The sequence below is a fragment of the Neofelis nebulosa genome, chromosome 13 (assembly GCF_028018385.1).
Source record: "Neofelis nebulosa isolate mNeoNeb1 chromosome 13, mNeoNeb1.pri, whole genome shotgun sequence".
NCBI lineage: Eukaryota > Metazoa > Chordata > Mammalia > Carnivora > Felidae > Neofelis > Neofelis nebulosa.
The window spans coordinates 38,526,297-38,548,682 of record NC_080794.1 but is presented as its reverse complement, the minus strand read 5'-3'; the positions used below and the strand labels follow the sequence as shown (position 1 = coordinate 38,548,682).

The 22,386-nt window shown below is 36.3% G+C and overlaps 1 protein-coding gene and 1 non-coding gene across 8 annotated transcripts in view; one reads left to right on the top strand and one right to left on the bottom strand.

The window, feature by feature from the left end:
* The window catches only part of CFAP70 (cilia and flagella associated protein 70), a 105,437-nt gene that overhangs the window by 6,209 nt on the left and 76,842 nt on the right, over nucleotides 1-22,386 (top strand). For 6 of the 7 annotated variants that reach the window (XM_058696677.1, XM_058696681.1, XM_058696680.1 and 3 more), the window contains 3 exons: nucleotides 16,678-16,776; nucleotides 16,937-17,016; nucleotides 20,803-20,982. In XM_058696677.1, coding sequence (XP_058552660.1) covers nucleotides 16,678-16,776; nucleotides 16,937-17,016; nucleotides 20,803-20,982 — 359 coding nt within the window. The remainder of the gene's footprint in view (nucleotides 1-16,677; nucleotides 16,777-16,936; nucleotides 17,017-20,802; nucleotides 20,983-22,386) is intronic. The other variant, XM_058696679.1, reaches the window with a different exon arrangement.
* Nucleotides 19,862-19,963, bottom strand: LOC131493745 (U6 spliceosomal RNA). Its single transcript, XR_009252837.1, has one exon. It is a non-coding gene; the product is annotated as a U6 spliceosomal RNA (small nuclear RNA).

The following is a 22,386-nucleotide window of genomic DNA, read 5'->3' as shown; positions in this document are numbered from 1 at the left end:
AAATACAACAGTCAACAAAATTAGAAATCTATAACAAAAACAGAAAAAAAGAATCCATTTGGAAATTTTAAGACGTAGTTAAGTATAATTCATGGGACAAAGGAGAAATCATAAGAAAAATTGTAAAGCATTTAGAGTCAATCAACAGTAAAACACCAAATATCAAAAACTTGTGGGATATAGCTAAAGTAATACTTAAGATAAATTTATGCTTTCAAGTGCAGTCATTAGCAATAAGTAAGGATTTAAAACAGAACCTGTGGAGTATATATACTTTCCCCTATTCCTCTCACCAAGGACAGGTGCAAACCCTGGACTTCATATGTAAAAACAAACATAAGAGACTCTGCAATGAAGAGAGAAGAAGGAAACTTGAGGGGCGTCTAGGTGGTTCAGTCAGTTAAGCATCTGACTTCAGCTCAGGTCATGATCTCATGGTTAGTGGGTTCGAGCCTTGCATTGGGCTCTGTGCTGACAGCTCAGAGCCTGGATCCTGCTTTGGATTCTGTGTCTCCCTCTCTCTCTGCCCCTCTCCTGCTCTTGTTCTCTCAAAAATAAATAAATGTTAAAAAAAAATTTTTTTTAAAGAAGAAGGAAACCTGAGACATAAGGTATGACGCAGTGGTGAGTTCCTTGGGTTTTCTTTTTGCCTTATATATTCCAGACTTCATGCTGAAGAAGCCAGCAGCCTAGAAACATGAATGAATGAGTGCAGACCAAATAAAAAACAGAAGTCTGCTTTCTCTAATCAAAAGACCGGGAAAAGCGCAGCCTAGCAAGACACAAAACTTTTAGACAGTAACTTCTCTGCTCCAGCCAAACACTAACTACACACAAAAAAATGTGGACCCACTCACACCCAAGCTGGGTAGGGGATGTAGAGTTGGATTCTCACAAAGCTGAAATTAGGTGCCCCAGCTGGTGGTTTTAGAGCATACGAAATAGGAAACCAGGACCTTTGTGCTATCTAGCCATGACCTCTCTCTCACCATGTGGTTTTTAATGGAGACCACACAGGGAGCCTAGACTTCTGCCCCAATCTAACAAGTATCAAGATAACCATTTTACTTCCCACTGTGGTAGTATGAGGCCTAGTGTAGGGTCGAGACTCACCATCTCGTCTTCGTAATGAGACTACACCCACTGTGGTATCAGTGGAAAAGAAGTAAGGAACCAGAACTCCCACCCCTTCTCAAGAGTAATGAGGAGCTGTCCCCCTGAAGTATCAATAGAGGCTGAGTGGAGATATGCTTCTATCTCCACTTGGCAATAATGGGGCAATGCCCCTCCCCTTCCTCTATTGTAGCAGTGTAAACAACAACAACAACAGCTAAAACAGATGATTTAAGGTTCAGAGTTTCATAACATACAAAAAGTCCAAGACTGCATGAAAATCACCCATCATACCAAGAACCTAAGGAAACCGAATTAAAAAAGCAAATCAGTAGATGCTAACACCAAGATGACAGAATGACAGATATATTAGAATTATTAGACTAAGATTTAAAAAAGCCATGAGATTGGGGTGCCTGGGTGGCTCAGTTGGTTAATTGTCCAACTTAATCTCAGGTCGGGATCTCACAGCTCATGAGTTTGAGCCCCGTGTTGGGCCCTGTGCTGACAGCTCAGAGCCTGGAGCCTGCTTCTGATTCTGTGTCTCCCTCTCTCTGTTCCTCTTCTGCTCATGCTCTGTCTCTGTCTCTCAAAAATAAATAAACATTAAAAAAAATTTTTTAAAGCCATGAGAAAAATGGTTTTAGTGAGCGATTGCAAACAATGAAAAAATAGAAGGACTCAGCAGAGAAATAGAAGGTCTTAGAAAGAAATAGAAGTTATAAAGAAGAACCTAATAGAAATTTTAGATCAGAGGTGCCCGGGTGGCTCATTTTGTTCAGTGTCCAACTCTTCAGTTCAGGTCATGATCTCATGGTTTGTGAGATCAAGCTCCATGTTGGGTTCTGTGCTGACAGCACAAAACCAGCTTGGGATTCTCTCCTCCTCTCTCTCTGACCCTCCTCCACTCATGCACATGCGCTTTCTCTCTCAAAATAAATATACTTTAAAAACAAATTTTAGATCAGAAAAATACAACGAGTGTTATGAAAAGCTCAATGAATGGGCTCAACAGCAGAATGGAGGAGACAGAGGAAAGAATCAATGAATTGGAAGATAGAACAATAGAAATATCCAAACTAATATAGAGGAACTAGACTAAAAAGATAGGAACAGAGGGGCGCCTGGGTGGCTCAGTCGGTTAAGCCTCTGACTTCAGCCTTCATGATCTTGGCGTTCCCGAGTTTGAGCCCTGTGTCAGCTGTGTGCTGACAGCTCAGAGCCTGGAGCCTGTTGGAGATTCTGTGTCGCCCTCTCTGTCTCTCTGCCCCTCCCCGACTTGTGCTCTGTCTCTATCTCTCAAAAATAAATAAACATTAAAAAAAAAAAAAAAGATATGAACAGAGCCTCAGAAGCTTGTTGGACTATGACAAAGATCTAACAGTGTCATCAGAGTCTCAGAAGGAGAGAAAGAGGATGGGGCTGAAAAAGTATTCAAAGAAGTAAAGCTCGAAAGTTCCCCAAATTTGTGAGAGACATAAACCTACACATTCAAGAAGCTAATCAAACTCCCAGTAGGATAAAACCAAAGAAATCCATATTAAGAAACATAATTAAACTTCTGAAAACTAAAGACACAGAACAAAATCTGAAACCAGGGGAAAACAATTAGAGTGACATCAATTTATCATCAGAAACCATGGAGGCCCCAAAGGAATGGCATAATATTTTTAAAGTGATAAAAGAATTGTCACCCAGAATCCAATACCCAGAGAAAAGATATGAAGGGGAAATCAAGACCTCAGTTGAAAGATGACTGAAGGAAGTTCTCTAAAGAGAACTGAAAGTGATAAAAGAAAGAACCTAGGAACACCAGGAAGGAAGAAATAATATGGTAAGCAAAAATTTGGATAAATAAAGTAAGCTTTCCTTCTCTTTGAGTTTTCTAAATTGTGTTTGACACTTGAAACAAAGTGTAACACTGATGCAGTTCTAAAGGTATATTGAGAAAATATTTTAGGCAGTTTTAAACAGGGAAGGCAAAGGGACAGAAAGGGAGATAAGATTTCTATACTTCACTCAAACAAATATAATGATGATATCAGTAAGAAGTAATGTATGTATAATGTATTGCCTAGAGCAATCACTAAAAAAATCTATACAAATAGATACACTTAAATGTATTATACATAAAATGGAATTCTAAAGAATGTTCATGCAATCTATAGGAAAGCAGAAAAAAGAAAACAAATGAAAAAGAGAGGACAGGCAACCCCTAGGAGACTTAAGCCCTAATATATTAATAATTACATTAAACATATCAAGAGACAGATTGCAGAGTGGATTTAAAAAAACATGACCTAACTATATACTGTCTACAGGAAACTCAAAATATAACTATATAGTCAGGTAAGATGTAAAAGGATAGAGAAAGATGTATTATGCACATATTCATCAAAAAGTGGAAGTGATTATATTAGCATCATATAAAGTGGACTTAACAAAGTAAATAACCAGAGACAGAGAAGTTCAGTATATGATGATAAAAGAGTCAACCCACCAAGAAGACCTAGCAATCCTAAATATGTATGCACCAAACAGCAGAGCTGCAAAATATGTGACGCAAAAACTGATAAAACTGAAAGGGGGAGTAGACATGTTCACTCAATTATAGTTGGGGACATAAATTCCTGTCTCTCAATTTATAGAATAACAGGTAAGATAGAAAATCAACAGGTATGGGGCACCTGGTATGGTGGCCCAGTTGGTTAAGCATCTGACTTTGGCTTAGGTCATGATCTCACGGTTCATGGGTTTGAGACCCGTGTTGGGCTCTGTGCTGACAGCTCAGAGCCTGGAGCCTGTTCAGATTCTGTGTCTCTCTCTCTTTCTCTTTGCCCCTCTCCCACTTGCAGTCTGTCTCTTTCTCCTTCAAAAATAAATAAATATTAAAAAAAAAAAAGGAAGAAAATCAACAGGTATATAGGAAAACTCAACAGCACCATCTGCCTACAAGATCTAATCAATATTTATTGAACACCCAACAATAGCAGAATATACATTATTTTCAAAAACCCACAGACCACATACTAAAATCATATTCTGGGTCATAAACTTAACCTCAACAAATTTAAATGAACTAAAATAATGTGTTCTGTGACAATAATAGTATCAAGCTAGAAATCAATAATACAGAACAGGAAACACTCCAAACACTTGAAAACAAAAAGACACACATTTTTTTTCTTTAATGTTTTATTTATTTTTGAGAGGGAAAGAGTGTGAGCAGGGGTGGGGCAGAGAGAGAGGGAGACACAGAATCTAAAGCCGGCTCCAGGCTCTGAGCTGTCCAGAGCCCAATGTGGGGCTCGAACCCACGAACTATGAGATCATGACCTGAGCCAAAGTCAGACGCTTAACCGACTGAGCCACCCAGGCACCCCAAGACACACTTCAAAATAATCCATGGGTCAAAGAGGAAGTCTCAAGGGACATACAAAATAATACATTGAACTGAATGGAAATAAAAACACAAGGTAACAAAGTTTGTGGGACGTAGCTAAAGCACTGCCAAGAAAATTTATCACACTAAATGCATACATTAAAAAAGAGGAAAAGTCTCAAATCAGTAATCCTAAATGCCACTTTAAGGATTTAGGAAAAGAAGAGCAAAAATAACCCAAATCAAACAGAAGGAAGAAAATAATAAAGATAAAAGTATAAAGTAATGAAATGAAAAACAGAAACAAAAGGGAAAACAATCAGTGAAACAAGTAACATAGCTGGTTATTTGGAAAACCAACAAACCTCTAGTAAGACTGACCAGAGGCCGGTGGTGGGGGAAGAGAAGAGGCACCGCATATTATCAATATTAGAAATGAAATGGGATAACATCACAGATGGTACAGATATTAAAAGAATAATAGATATTATGAGCAACTCTACATACATAAAATTGACAACAAAATGGACCAGTTTTTTGAAAGACACAAACCACAATTCATCCTATAAATAACGTTGCCCTGTAACTATCAAGGAAATTGAATTCATAATTTGAAATCTCCAGGATTTCAAAGACAGTTGAAACTATCTCCAGATAGTTTCATTGAAGAATTCTACCAAAAGTTAAAATAATAACTAACGCTAATTCTACACAATCTTCCAGAAAATGGAAGAGGAGGAAATACTTCAATTCATCTTATGGCGCTAGTGTTACACTGATACCTAAACCAGTCAAAGACAGTACAAAAATAGAAAACTTAAGGCCAATGTTTGTCATGAATATAGACACAAAAGTCCTAACAAAATACTAGCAAATAGAATTCAGTAATACATAAAAAGAATTATACAACATCATGAAATGGGATTGATTCCAGTATTTGAAAATTAATCAATGTATTCTACTACGTTCATAGTCAAAAGAAGAAAAAGCATGACAACAAAACAACAAAAGTATTTGACAAAATTTAACACCAATTCATGATAGAAACTCAGAAAAATACAAATAGAGGGAACTGCACCCTGATAAAGGCTAACATACTTAACGGTGAAAGATGGAATGCTGTACCCCTAAGGTTGAGAACAAATGAATGAGGTGTTCTCTCGCCACTCTTATAAACATAGAGCTGGAAGTTCTAGAAAGTGCAATAAAGTAAGAAAAGGAAATAAAAGGCATATAGATCTGAACAGAAGAAATAAATCTGCCCCTATTTGCAGATGACACGATTGTAGAAAATATCAAGGAATATGCAAAACTTATAGAAAGAAAAAGTGAGATCATAGGATGAAAGGTAATCGACAAAATCAATTATACTTCTATATACTAGTGATAGATACATGGACATTGATACTAAAAATACAATACATCATTTACAAGTGATTTTTTAAATGAAATAGTGTATATTTAACAAAACTTTTTTTTATCACTTATGTGCTGAAAACTATACACTGTTGAATGAAAGTTTTAAGTCTTTGTACATGGAGAGACATTCTGTATTCATGGACTGGGAGATTCAACATAGTTAAGATATCATTTCTCCCCAGATTGATACAAAGATTGAATGTAATTCTTATCAAAATCCCAGAAAGATTTTTTTTTTCTTTTTTTTTTTTCAACGTTTATTTTATTTTTTGGGACAGAGAGAGACAGAGCATGAACGGGGGAGGGACAGAGAGAGAGGGAGACACAGAATCGGAAACAGGCTCCAGGCTCTGAGCCATCAGCCCAGAGCCTGACGCGGGGCTCGAACTCACAGACCGTGAGATCGTGACCTGGCTGAAGTCGGACGCTTAACCGACTGCGCCACCCAGGCGCCCCAGAAAGATTTTTTTGTACATATGGACAAGACTATTCTATTTTTTTAAGATTATTTATTTATTTATCTTGGGGCAAAGAGAGAGAGAGAGAGAGAGAGAGAGAGAGAGAGAGAGAGAAGCCCAAGCAGCCTCTTCACTGACAGTGCAGGGCTCAAACTCACAAACTGTGAGATCATGACCTGAGCCAAAGCCAAGAATTAGACACTTAACCAACTGAGCCACCCAGGTGCCCCAAGACTATTCTAAAATGTATATAGAAATGCAAATGAACTAGAAAAGCTAAAACAATTTTGGGAAGGAATAAAATGGGAAGAATCAATATGGTTAATTTCAAGATTTATTATATAGCTACATTAGTTAAAATTGTGTGGTGTTGGTGGAAGGATAGACACATAGATCAATGGAATGGAATAGACCCATCCAAATGTGCCTAATGATTTTTTATAAGATTTTGTTTTTAAGTAATCTTTACATCCAATAAGAACTTTACATTCTTAATATCCAATGTGGGGCTCATACAACCCTGAGATCAAGAGTTTCACGCTCCACAGACAAAACCAGTCAGGCACCACTGCCTAATGACTTTTTATAAAAGTAAAAAATAAGTTTATGGTGGGAGAGGTAGCCTTTTCAACAAATGATGTTAGAGCAATTGAATATCTGCAGGCAAAAAAAGAGAACTTTATACATATCTTATACAAAAATTTAGTCATATCTTATACATAATAATCTCATAACTTATACAAAAATTAACTCAAAATGGATCACAGATTTAAATGTAAAATGTGAAACTACAAAACATTAAGGAAAAAATGAGAAAATCTTCAGGAATCTAAAGTTGGGTAAAGAGCTTTGAACACAAAAAGCATAAGCCATAAAAGAAAATAAACTTGACGAATTGGACATAATCAAAATTAAAAACTCTTGCTCTATGAAAAACCCTGTTAAGAGGATGAAAAGACCAGCTACATAGTGAGAGAAAATATTTGCAAATCACAATCTGACAAAGCAATAGTATCTAAAATATATAAAAAACTTTCAAAACTTAACCGTAAAAAATACTTCAAACAATACAGTTAGAAAATAGGCAAAAGACATGAAGAGACATTTTACCAAAGAAAATACACAGATGGCATATAAAGATATGGAAAAGTGTTCAACATCATTGGCCTTTAGAGAAGTGCAAATCAAAACCACAATGAGATATCACCACACACCTATCATTACCCACATATCAGAATGGCTAAATTAAAAATAGTGAAAACACCAAATTCCAACAAGGTTGCAAAAAACCTGGATCGTTGATACATTCCTTCTGGAAATGTCAAATGTTAGAACTTCTGGTGAGAATGTCAGATGTCAGTCTAGAAAGCAGTGTGGCAATCTCTTTAAAAATAAAACATGCAAAGCACCATGTGATCCAGAAATTGCACTCCTGGGCCTTTATCCCAGAAAAATGAAGACTATATTCACTCAAAAACCACTATATAGTTTATACACCTTTATAGACAAAAACTGGAAACAACCCAGATGTCCTTCCATGGGTTAAATAAATGTACAGCCAAACCATGAAATACTACGTACAAACTACTGGTACACGAAACAATCTCAGTGGTTCTCCAGAGAACTGTGCTGAATGATGAGGCCAATCTTAAAAGGTATATACTGCACAATTACATTTATAGAAGACTTTTGAAATGACCATAGAAATGGAGAACAGATTAGTGGTTGTCTGGTGTTAAGAAGGAGGATGGTGGAGGTGACTCTAAAAGGGTAACATGGGTTAAAAGAATAACCATGATCCTTCTGGTGATGAAATGATCTGTATCTTGACAGTATCAATGTCAATTTCCTGGTTGTGATATTTTACTGTAATTATGCAAGATGTTACCACTGGGAAAAAATGAGTACAAGATAGCTTTCTTTATTATTTTGCACAATTACATGTGAATCTGAAATTATCTCAGAATAAAAAGTTTAATTTGATATATTCTATTCTTAAAGGGGAATAAGCATCTTTGGTAGTAAGAAGAGTCATGAAACTCAACACCACTGGATAAAGCATTACTGTCTGCTCAAGAGTGAAAGAAAGGACACCAATTAATGAGTCCTCTGCACAGAGCCCACAAATTAGACTGAAACTGTGAAGGTAGCTGTGAAAACAGAAAAAAAAATTCTTTCTGGAGACCATGAGTACCCTTTGCAGTATAGTGTCTGTCATCTTCCCCTGATTCTTCTTGAGATTACTTCATGCAGAGAACCTCTTCTATCCAATTCATCTAGAGTTAAGCTGTATAAAAGAAAGTTTCCTCTTGCTAGTGGGAGTTTGTTAACAGTGTATAAGTCTCCTAAGAAGATGAAAGAGGGCTTTGACCATTTCATTTTTGAAGCTTTGAGTGTATTAAAAAATGCACACATGCCCAAAGGGTAAAAAATTGTTTAATTATGGTATGTGTTAAGGTCTATCTTTAATAAAATGGTTCTCTTAATGAACATAAAAAAGATTAAAGTAAATGAATTAAATACTTAAGAAGCTACTTAAACAACAGAGAACCCCAAAGACTATAAAAAGACAGAATTAAGAACGAAAATTAATAAATTGAAAAATAAGCATTAGAAAAGAGCTACAAAAAAAAAAATCTGCCTGCTTATTTAAAAGACTAACAAACTAGACAAACTTCTGGCACAAGTGAGCCAAAACAAAACAAACCCAAGAATACAGTGTTAGGAAGAAAATGGGGCTTTACTACAGATAGAGTATATTTTTGAAAATTATACAAAGAATACTTTTGAAGATTCTGGGAAGACAGGAGAGTAAGAAGCACCAGGAATCTGTCTCCTCCTCAGGACAACACTTGCACTGCCACATTTTATCTGATATAACTGCTTTGAAACTCTGGAGTCTATGGAAGGCTTGCAACTTCCAGGAGAAGATTTGGATTGCAAATTAAGATTAAGTTTGGTTAATTTCAGATCTTAACACAGTAGCAGCTGCTCATCCCCCATCCCTCTAGGCTTGTGTCAGGGAGTCATGTATGTGTTCCTCTAGTAGCTTGCTGGAGCCAGGGTGAGCTAAAAGGACCATGTCCTTCAAATATAGTGGATCTGTGCTCTGTTTGCCGATTGTTGCTTCTGATCACAGAGGTGCAGATAAAGAGCCTCCTCTCTCCATTACACTGTTGTAAGGCCCTTCCTCTCTGGTTGAAGAAACTACCGGAGATTTAAAGGGCAGTATTATTTTCCCCTCTTTCCTAGGGCACTTAAAAACAACTGTAAATAAGGGATAAAGTTGAATGTGACCATGCATGTCCAGGGAAAGGCTCAGAAAAGACCTGAAAAGACCTTAATTTTACACCTCAGCCTGACCTTCAGCACAGAGACAGCCTACAACAATGACAAAAATAAACAAAAACAATAACAAAAAAAAACAGTATACCCTGGGAAGGGGAGAATCTAATTTCCAGAGTTATCCCATTATTAGATTCAGATATCAATGTTCAACAACAACAACAACAACAACAAAATAAGGTGTATAAAGAAACATGAAAGTATAGCCCATTTAAATGAAAAAAAAATCACAAGAAACAACAGGGTTGGTGAAGATGTGTAGAAGAAACTCGCATGCACTGTTAGTGGGAATACATATTGGTGCAGCCACTGTGGAAAACAGTATGGAGATTCCTCAAAAAATTAAAAATAGGGGCGCCTGGGTGGCACAGTCGGTTAAGCGTCCGACTTCAGCCAGGTCACGATCTCGCGGTCCGTGAGTTCGAGCCCCGCGTCAGGCTCTGGGCTGATGGCTCGGAGCCTGGAGCCTGTTTCTGATTCTGTGTCTCCCTCTCTCTCTGCCCCTCCCCCGTACATGCTCTGTCTCTCTCTGTCCCAAAAATAAAAATAAAAAATGTTGAAAAAAAAAAATTAAAAAAAAAAAAAAATTAAAAATAGAATTAGTACACGATCCCGTAATTCCACTATTGGGCATTTACTCAAAGAATATGAAAACACTAATTTGAAAAGGTATATGCACCCCTATGTTTATTGCAGCATTATTTATAATAGCCAAAATATGGAAGTAACCCAAGTGTCCATTGATAGATGAACGGATAAAGAAGATGTGATAAATATATACAATGGAATATTACTCAGCCATAAAAAAGAATGGAATTTTGCCATTTGCAACAACATAGATGGATCTAGAGGATATAATGCTAAGTGAAATAAGTCAGAGAAATACAAGTACTATATGACCTCACTCATGTGGAATTTAAGAAACAAAACAAAGAAACAAAAAAAGAGACAAACCAAAAAACAGACTTTTAACCCAAACAAACTAGTGGTTACCAGAGGGAGGTGGGTGGGGTGATGGGTGAAATAGGTGAAGGGGATTAAGAGTACACTTATGATGAGCACTGAGTAATATATAGAATTCTTGTACCACTATACTGGTGTTTTGTTTTGTTTTGTTTTGTTTTGTTAAATATTTGTTCATTTGGGGTGGGGAGAGTGAGACAGAGAGAGAGGGAGAGAGAGAATCCCAAGCAGGCTCTGTGTTCACAGCAGGGCTCAATCTCATGACCCTGAAATCATGACTGGAGCCGAAATCAGGAGGCAGATGCTTAATTGACTGAGCCACCTAGGTGGCTGTACCACTATATTGTACATCTGACACTAATATAACACTGTACATTAATTGTACTGGAATTAAAAGTAAGTAAATAAATTTAAAAAACAAGGAACATCTCAAATCAACAATATAGCTATACAACTTAAGGAACTAGAAAAAGAAGAACAAAATTCCAAAACTCACAGAAGAAAGGAAATAATAAAAACAAAAGGAGAGGTAAGCAAAATACAGAATAAGAAAACAATGAAAATCAGTGAAACCAAAAGTCGTTTTTAAAAAAATCAATGAAATTCACAAACTTTTAGCTAGATGGACTAAGAAAAAAGAGAGAAGATGCATATAACTAAAGTTAGAAATTAAAATGGGGCTATTACTACCAATTATAACAAATTAGAAATATAAGAGGGTACTATGAAAAATTGTTCACCAACAAATTAGACAATCTAAATGAAATGAAAAAATTCACAGGGATTCAAAACTACCAGACTAAATCGCAAAGAAAGAAAATCTCAATAGAACTTTAACTAATGAGGAGAGAGTAAATCAGTGATAAAAAAAAAAAAACCTCCCAACAAAGGAAAGTTCTGGGCCTGATGGCTTCACTGGTGAATTCTACCAAATACTTTAAGAACTAATACCAATACTACTGAAACTTCCCAAAAAAATTGAAGAGGAGAGAACATGTCCTAACTCATTCAGTGAGGCCAGCATAATCCTGACACTAAAGCCAGACAAGGTTGCTATAAGAAAACTACAAACCAATGTCTCTTATGAATATTGATGCACAAATGCTCAACAAAATACTAGCAAACCAAATTGTGCAGCATATTAAAAGGATTATACACTATGACCAAGTGGTACTTTTTCTTGGAATGCAAGATGGCTCAACATACAACTCTGTCAATATAATAAATCAAATCAACAGAATGAAGAAAAAACCCACATAATCATCTCACTTGATACAGAAAAAGCATTTGACAAAATTCAAGAACTTTCATGAAATAAACACTTAGCAAAGTAGAAATAGAGCGAAACTACCTCAAAATGATAAAAGCCATATATAAAAATTTCTCAGTGAACATTATACTTAATGGTGAAAGACTGAAAGCATTTCCTCTAAGATCAAGTACAAAGCAAAGATTCCTGCTTTCACCACTTCTTTTCAAAATAATAATAAAAGTTCTAGCCAGAGCAGTTAGGCAAGAAAAAAGAAATAAAAGGCATCCTAATTGGAAAGGAACAAGTAAAATGATCTCTGTTGCAGATTATATGATCATATATGTAGAAAACAAAGATCACACACACACACATACACACACAATTGTTGGAATAAATGACTTTGGTAAAGCACCAGGATACAAATTCAGCATACAAATAGCAGTTGCATTTCTATATGCTAACAATGAGCAACATGAAAAGTGAGTTATAAATGAATTCCATCAAAAGGAGTAAAATATCTAAGAATTAACTTTACCAAGAAGTGTGGTGCCTGGGTGGCTCAGTTGGTTGAGTGACCGACTTCAGCTCAGGTCATGATCTCATGGTTTGTGAGTTCCAGCCCTGCGTCAGGATCTGTGCTGACAGCTCGGAGCCTGGAGCCTGCTTCTGATTCTGTGTCTCCCTCTCTCTCTGTCCCTTCCCTGCTCATGCTCTGTCTCTCTCTGTCTCAGAAATACATAAACATTAAAATTTTTTTTTTGAAAAGAAAAAAGAAAAAAAAAAACTTAACCAAGAAGATGAAAGACTTGTATAATGAAAACTACAAAACATTGCTGAAAGAAATTAAAGATGACACAAATGAATTGAAACACATCCCATATTCATAAATTGGAAAAGTTAATATTGTTAAAATGCCAATACTACCCAAAGTGATCTACAGATTCAATTCTATCACTATCAAAATACCAATTTTTGTTTTTGCAGAAATAGAAAAACCCATCCTAGAATTCATATGTAATCCAAGACACCCCAAATAGCCAAAAAATCTTGAAAAAGAGCAAAGTTTGAGGTCTCTTATTTACTGTTTTCAAAACTTACTACGAAACTAGAGTAATCAAAAAAGTATGTTGGCAGAAAGAGAGACATATAGAACAATGGAATAGAATAGAGAGCCCAGAAATAAACCCTCACACATATGGTCAAATGATTTTTGACAAGGGTGCCAAGACCATTTAATAAGGAAAAGGCAGTCTTTTCAACAACAGGTGCTAGGAAAACTAGATATCCACATACAGAAGAAAGAAGTTGGACCTAACACTATGTGTAAAATTAATTCAGGATGGATAAAGAACCTAAATGCAAGACTTGAAACAACAAAACGCTTCGAAGAATATAAAGGACAAAGCTTCATGATGTTAGATTTGGTAATGATTTATTGGATAGGATACTAAAGGCACAGGTAACAAAAGAAAAAAAGAGAAAGACAGAAAGACAGAAAGACAGATGGAAGAAAGAAAGAAAGAAAGAAAGAAAGAAAGAAAGAAAGAAAGAAAGAAAGAAAGAACGAAAGAAAGAAAGAACAAAAGAAAAGAAGGAAGGAAGGAAGGAAGAAATTGGACTTTACGAAAATTTAAATATCTTGTGCCTTAAAAGACACTACCTACAGAGTAAAAAGGCAGCCCACAGAATGGGAGAAAAATATTTACAAATCATGTATCTGATAAGAAATTAATATTCAGAATATAACAACAAAAACCAACCTGATTCAAAAATGGACAAAGGACTTGAATAGAACTTTCTCCAAAGATCTACAAATGGGTAATGACCACATGAAAAATGTGCAACATCACTAATCATTATAGAAATGCAAACCGAAACTACAATGAGATATCACCTCTTACATATTAGGATGGTTTCTATAAAAAAACAAACAAACAGAAAACAAGTGTTGACAAGGATGTGGACAAATTGGAATCTGTATTTGGTGGGAATGTAAAATAGAACAGTCACTGTGGAAACTGCTAGTTCCTCAAAAATTAAAAATATAATTATCATATGATCCAGCAATTTTACCTCTGAGAATATATCCAAAAGATTTGAAAGCAGGGTCTCAAAGAAATATTTGTACACTGATGTTCATAGCAGCATTATTCACAAAAGGTAAAATGTGTAAGTAATCTACATGTCTATTGACAGAATGGATAAGCAAAATGTGACATGTATACAACTGAATATTATTCAGCCTTAAAAAGGGAAGAAAGTCTGACATATGCTACAACATGGATGAAATTTGAGGACATTTTGCTAACTGAAAGAAGCCAGTCACAAAAAGACCAATGCTGTATGAGGTACCTAGAGTAATCAAATACATAGGGATAGGAAGGATCCTCTGTCCAGTAGGAGGGGGAGAATGGGAATAATTAATAGATATAGAGTTCCAATTTTAGAAGATGAGAAGAGTTATGGAGATGGAGAGTGGTGATGGTTGCACAAAAGTGTAAATGTGTTTGGGGCACTTGGGGGGTTCAGTCAGTTGAGCGTCCAGTTCTTGATTTCAGCTCAGGTTATGATCTTGTGGTTTGTGGGATCGATCCCCAAGTGGGACTCTGTGCTGACAGCATGGAGCCTGCTTAGGATTCTCCCTCTCTCTCTCTCTCTCTCTCTCTCTCTCTGCCACTTCTCTGTGCATGTGCACACACCCTCTCTCTCTCAAGATATATAAACACTGAAAACAAATAGTAATAGAGGTACCTGGGTGGCTCAGTCAGTTGAGCACTCGACTTCAGCTCAGGTCATGATCTCATATTTTGTGAGTTCGAGCCCCACATCAGTCTGTCTGCTGTCAGAGTGGAGTTCGCTTGGGATCCTCTGTCTCCCAAGCTCTCTGCCCCTCCCCTACTAATGTTCTCTCTCTCAAAAATAAATAAACATTAAAAAACACATTAAGATTATAAATAACAATAATCAAGTGTGAGTGTGTATAATGCCATTGACTGTACACCTATGGGTAGATGGTAAATTTTATGTAATGTGTTGTTACCACAATAAAATACAGACATTAAAAAAAGAATATTTTGCCATTTGAAATATTTTCATCTTTTGAAAACAAAGATCACAGAGTTTGATAACATACTACATAGGCATGTATGTTATCAAATTGTATTATCTTTGCCAAAAATTGCCAAAAATACTGAAGATGAACCTAAGTCTACATGAAACAAGAACTGAGAAACGAATTAAACACCATGGAAAAGGGGAGACAAATCCAGAAAATGAGACATTCTATAAAATAATTGGCCTGAAGTCTTCAACAAATCAGTGTCATAGAAAAAAAGTATGTGGGAGGAAAACTGTTCTAAATGAAAAGAAATATAAGAAACATGAGAACCAAATGCAACATGTGGTCTTTGATTGGATCCTAGTTTGAACAAAACAGCTACAAAATAAATTTTGGAATAATTGAGAAATATTAAATGTAGACTGGACATTAGATGAATTAAGGGATTACATTTAATTTATTATACACTTGCTAGATTGATAAAGTTATTGTGATTATGTAGGAAAATGCCATGTTTTGAATTTGTATACTTTAGGGGTAAAATATCATGATGTTTGTAATTTACTTGAAAGTATTTCAGCAAACGAGAATAGATGAAACAAATATGACAATATTTAACTATTGTTAAATATAGGTGATGACTATGTAGTATTCATTCAGTATACTAATCTCCATAACTTTTTATGTATTTCAAATTTTTCATAGCAAATATTAAGCACATACACAGAGTAATGCTGCAGTGAAAAACCTGGTACATACCTTGGGGCTCTATCAATCACTCTAAGGTCTGCTAAGCCATATGCTAGGCAAAAGATCTAGAACAGTATTGTTCAAATTGCAGATTGCGACTGTGTAGTCATTCCTAAAATCAATTGAAGGGGATTGTGACCAGTATTTTTTTTAAGTTTATTTATTTTGAGAGAGAGAGAGACAGAGCACGTGAGCAGGGGAGGGGCAGAGAGAGAGGGAGAATCCCAAGCAGGCTCCACACTGTCAGCATGGAGCCCGATGCAGGCCTCGCACACACAAACTGTGAGATCATGGCCTGAACCAAAACCAAGAGTTGGACCCTTAAATGACATAGCCACTCAGACGCCCCATGACCAGTAATTTCTTACACATGAAATAGAATAGAAAATATCTAAGGGTTTTCAGTTATTAAGGATGAATATCGGGGCGCCTGGGTGGCACAGTCGGTTAAGCGTCCGACTTCAGCCAGGTCACGATCTCGCGGTCTGTGAGTTCGAGCCCCGCGTCAGGCTCTGGGCTGATGGCTCGGAGCCTGGAGCCTGTTTCCGATTCTGTGTCTCCCTCTCTCTCTGCCCCTCCCCCGTTCATGCTCTGTCTCTCTCTGTCCCAAAAATAAATAAAAAACGTTGAAAAAAGAATTTAAAAAAAGGATGAATATTACATGGAACTTTGTTTTAATCGTATGTATCAGTTACTTTTATATCTGTGTACTGATTATGATGTAAAGTCCATTGTTTACTATAACTTGTATGCAAAAAGTTTAATAGGTCGCTCGGGTGGTTCAATATTTTCCACCAGAAGTCACTAATAATGGTGCCTTCTCAAGTTTCAAGTTAATTTCTCTTAAATTTCTTTGACAATGCTTTGTTAGCTGCACCAGGGTTATCTGATGGATCACCCAGACGTGTTCTCATTTTCTTTGTTTTGATTTTTCTAGTAACTATGACTGAAGTTTTACCAAAGGAAAAGAAACAGAAAGATGAGAAGACCTTAATTCTTGGTCAAGCTGTGGTGGACCTTCTTCCTTTACTGGAAGGTCAGATGTGTGATTTGCTCAATAGCAGATATAGCAAAGCTCATAAAATTTAGCTCCAGTGAAGTCCCTCAGTGAATTTGAGGGACTTAATAAAAAGATGAGCACATTTATCTCTGCCTAACCTTTCCTTCTATGACTTGACTTTGCCTTCTTCTTGCAGGAGAAAGTTCATTTGAAACAATAATCCCCTTGCACCCTGTGCCAGGCTCGCCTTTAGAATCTCTTCGATCAGGTGCTAAGGTAATCAGAGTTTTAAATCTCAACTTTCAGCTAGCCGTTTAGTCTACCAAGTCTATTTGCTATAAAGGTTCAATTTATTTGAGTCCAGTTCATCAGGTGTCTTCTTTTCACAGGCACACATAGCGTTAAGTTCTGGGAAACAAAGATAAATAAGGCAGAGTCCTACTTTAGGAGTCCATAATCTACACACCATGGATTATAATCAGTGTGATTAGATGGTGGAATGGGGCATGTGGGCACAGAATAGTTATTGGTTATTTTGCCCAGGGGTACATGTAAGGAAGGCTTAACCATGGAAATGCCTCTTGAGCTATGTCCTGATGGATTAAATTGAATAATATATGAATGCACCTAAAACACTTTCTGGCATAGTGAGCCTGAATTGGTAGTGTGTGTCACTGGTGTCTTTTGGGCTTTGTTTTCCATTCTTCCTGGGGATTGGTAGCTTCTTGGGGCATTACTTTTGCCACTCTGGTGCAAGTGCACTCACTTTCAGCAAATACCCAGGTGCCTTCTGTTTTGCACAAGTAAAAGAGAGAGGAAGGCTCAAATGACCCAACTATTTCAAATGCAGTTCCCTAATTAACCATTACTGTAGGTCCTCCCTGCTTCTTGTTGATTCTGACCTTGGAGCTGCCATAATCCACTCCTGCATCTCCTGTGGTTCTTTCCCTCTTATTTAGGCTGTGGTTGGTTTCTTCTCAGTTTTTGTTTGTTTGTTTTTGGTTTTGTTTAATATCTGATTTAATTTGCTCTCTGTCTTTCTAAGATTACTAAAACTATGTAGTCTAGTGATGGGATTTCTTATTTTCCAAGGATATTATAGCATTATCCTTTTACTGGCTCTAAAGATATAATTTAGTATTTTTCTGTCATTTCATGTGATTTATGCTAGAAAGAGGTATATATTTGAGCTCAGTCTGCCTTTCTTGGTTCCATGTCCCTGCCTATGTACTGTTGATTTTCCTTACATATCTTTAGAAGAAAAGTTAGTCAAATGGATTATTAGTCCTTAGGATATTTGCTCATAGTATTCCTGTGCTCACTTGTTTTACACACTCAGTGAAAAAATATGACAATTTCTATTTGTTTGAGAATTCTCATTTTATTTTATTTATTAAGTTTTATTTATTTAAGTAATCTGTATACTGAACTTGGGGTTCAAACTCATGACCCTGAGATCAAGAGTTGCATACTCTTCTGACTGAGCCAGCCAGGCGCCCCCAGAATTCACACTAATTTTATATTTAAGCATTACACTGATTATTCTCAAGACTCAAAGAGTAAAATGATATAAACCTGTTCTTGGAAAAGAAGTTCCAATTCATCTTCAAGTATTCCTTGTCTTGATTGATTGAGTGATACAAATTAGAAAGCTTAGGGACATTTTACTTATCCTTCCAGAGACATATTGATTGATCAGAGATATGACATTCTTCAATGCCTCTCTTTCTTAAAATCTGTTTTCCTTTGGGGTGCCTAGGTGGCTCAGCTGGTTAAGTGGCTGACTCTTGCTTTAGGTCATGATCTTGCCGTTCGTGAAATCAAGCCCCTTGTTGGGCTCTGCACTGACAGTATGGAGCCTGCTTGGGATTCTCTCTCTCCCTCTCCCTCTCCCTCTCCCTCTCCCTCTCCCTCTCCCTCTCCCTCTCCCTCTCCCTCTCCCTCTCCCTTCTTCTTCTTCTTCTTCTTCTTCTTCTTCTTCTTCTTCTTCTTCTTCTTCTTCTTCTCTCTCTCTCTCTCTCTCTCTCTCTCTCTCTCTCTCTCTCGGACATGTGCTCTCTTTCTCTCAAAAGGTAAATAAATAAACTTAAAAAAAATTCCCTTGGACCCTAAATACAACCAATCCCCAAATCTGCCTTTTAGCAAATCTAGCCTTTTATATCTTCTAAGTCCTCTGGACTCTCCTTAGCTTTATCCCCACTCTTTATTGCCTTATAATCTCTCATTGGGACATTACAAGTAGCCTTGTAACTACCCTTGCCTCCCCCAGTTTTGCCTTCCCATGGGTGGAAGGGTGTTTGCAGGGTGGCTTACAAGGGAATATGGTCACATCTCATCCCCTGCTCAGTACTATGTAGTTCATGGATTCCCCCACTGCTTACATGTTAAGGTCTAGATTCCCTAGCAGTCATGCAACAGCTTTTATAATAGGAGTCTGACACTTGTTCAGTCACATCTCTCAGACTCCCCTCATTATGTTTTATATTATAAAATCCTGAACTACTTACATCTGAACTGAATATACCATGCTATTTCAATCCTCTTTTACATAAACTCTTCTTTTTGTTCAGAATTATTTTCTTTCCTTTTCCTGCTTATCTAAATTGCAAACTCTTACTCATTTTGTAAGTCACTTCAGACGTCACCATTTCTCACTTCTCCCCACCCCAATAATTAATTATTCACTTCCTCCTTGGTGCTCCTTGACTAGGGACTAGGGCATTTTATACAGGTCTCTTTTATAGCATTTACCATAAATCATGGAATTATAATATGAATCCCATAATAAAAAGAGCCACATCTCCTTTATCTTTATATTCCTTTTTTTTTTAAGTTTATTTACTTATTTGAGAGAGAGAGAACATGCACGTGTGTGTGTGAGGAGGGGCAGAGAGAGAAGGAAAGGAAGAATCCCAAGCAGGCTCCATGTTGTCAGCACAGAACCCACGTGGGGTTTGATCCCACGAACCATGAGATCATGACTTGAGCCGAAATCTAGACTTGAACGCTGAATGACTGAGCCTCACAGGTGCCCCATCTTTATATTCCTAATGCTGTGGTAAAGTGCCTGGCATATAATTAGCAACCAATACACATTTTATTTTATTTTACTTTATTTTATTTTTATATGGAATGCTTCATGAATTTGCATGTCATCCTTGTGGAGGGGACATGCTAATCTCTGTATTGTTCCAGCCAATACACATTTTAAAGCTACTTTTTATGGTATCCTGTGTGAAAATGTCAGATATATACATATGTATCTATATCTGTATCTATATCTATCTATCTACATGGGTATATACATATATATTTGAAAAAACAGTTTTCTTGTTAAAAAGCACGTTGCCAAATCAGAATTTATACTGGAGATATAACTTGGAAATTTCTCATTAGTGGAATACAAAATTCTTTAACAATAATATCAATTATTCTTATTAATGTTGATTCCTAAGAAATAAAATTAAAAAAATGAACAAGTTATCTTTCTCCTCTCTAGTTGAAAAAGTCATGACAGCCCTGTTTGGATATATCACTAACATCAAATCCTTGGCAGCTCTTCTGAAAAATTCATTTTTGAGCTCGTTCATGGGACCAAGAAATACTTTCTCATCTGTGAAAAATAGAAATATAGTAAAGAATATGATTTTCAAATACTTAGTAAAAAACCTAAAATTTTAAAAAAGTACTACATTTAAGTTACAAAAATAGTCACAGAATATAAACTAGCAAAAAAAAGCAGCTCAATCTCACTCATGTGAAACTACTATTAACATTTCATTATAGAGCCTTCTGATTCCTCTTCTATGTGTATTTGTATACATGTGTGACCAGAGTATGGTAGAGGGGAAAGGCCTCTAGCTTAGGAATAAGATTCTCATCTAGGCTATAGTTCTAACTTATGGGACCTAGAGAAAGTTATTTGAAGCCTCTATATGGAAATAATTAAACTTGACCTTCTTACCTTGAATAGTGATATGGGATTCAAATGAGATAATGAAAAAAAAGAGTGGGGAGGCCTCTTGCATTTGCAAAATGCTGCATAATTTTATTCTTTTCCAGCAGTGCAGTCTTGAAGTTAAAGTATTTGTGGCAGAGCCCTTATTGACCACAGCACAGATTTTAGGAGGCAATCTACTGAAGGTCACATTGGAGGCTGCCTACTCTGTGCCTGAATCTTTCATTCCAGTAGGGCCTCTGCAGAACTACATGGTTGGTCTGCAAGTTCCATCAGTTGGAGAGGTAAAGCCCTACAGCCAGATATTTAGATAGATTTAAACACTCATATGGTCATCTCTTCCTTACCTGCTAAGATTTCATTCAAAGCAAGCTCTATTAATTGAGGAAATTTATTTTAGGCTTAAAAAAATAGTTTTCTAATGTTTTATATATAGATATCTATAGTTTACATGTTATATGTAATATACATTGCATATAATTTGTATCAATAAATACATATTTAGGGGCGCCTGGGTGGCGCAGTCGGTTAAGCGTCCGACTTCAGCCAGGTCACGATCTCGCGGTCCGTGAGTTCGAGCCCCACGTCAGGCTCTGGGCTGATGGCTCGGAGCCTGGAGCCTGTTTCCGATTCTGTGTCTCCCTCTCTCTCTGCCCCTCCCCCGTTCATGCTCTGTCTCTCTCTCTGTCCCAAAAATAAAAATAAAAAAAACGTTGAAAAAAAAAAATTTTAATAAAAAATAAATACATATTTATGGTGGAAAATATGTAAAACATTTTAAAATTGATAATTTTAATATATTGCTACACATTACTTTTATGCATATATTTTGTGGATTTTATACAATGTACTTACTTATATAAAACTTTCTCTTAATTTCAGGTTATTTTCTTAGTCCAAATTTCTATAGAGTAATTATATATGGATTTTTTGAGGCTCTTGATAGATATTTCAAAGTTGCTTGCTAAAAGGTATAATTAGTTAATACTCTCAGATGTTCTATTGCAATTTACATTTCAGCATAGAACCCTCCAATTCCTCTTCACTATTCACATTCCCAGCAGCAGTGTAAAGGGTTCCAATTTCTCCATATCCTCATCAATATCTAGTATTTTCTGGGGGTTTTTTTGTTGTCGTTGTTTGTTTTTTTGATAATACTTATCCTTACAGATATGAAGTGGCATTTCCTTGTGTTTTAGATTTGCATTTCCCTAAGGACTGATGATGTTGAGCATCTTTTCCCCTCCTTACATTGCCATTTGTATATCTTTTTGGGGGAAAATGTTTATTCAAGTGTTCTGCCCATTTTTGAATCTGGTTGTTTTTTGTTGTTGAGTTTTAAAAGTACTTTATATATCCTACCTATTAATCCCTTATCAGGTATGTGACTTGTAAATATTTTCTCCCATTCTTTACTTTGTTGTTAGTATATTTTGCTGCACAAAATTCCTAATTTTGATGAAGTCCAATTTATCTATTTTTTTCTTTTATTTTCTCTGCCTTTGGTGCCATAACCAAGAAATCATTGCTTAATCCAATGTCAAGAGGTTTTCCCCCCTGTGTTTTCTTCTAAACGTTTTATAGTTTTAGCTCTTAGATTTAGGCCTTTGAACCATTATGAGTTAATTTTTGTATGTGGTTTAAGGTAAGGATATAACTTGATATTTTTGCATGTGGATAATTAGTTT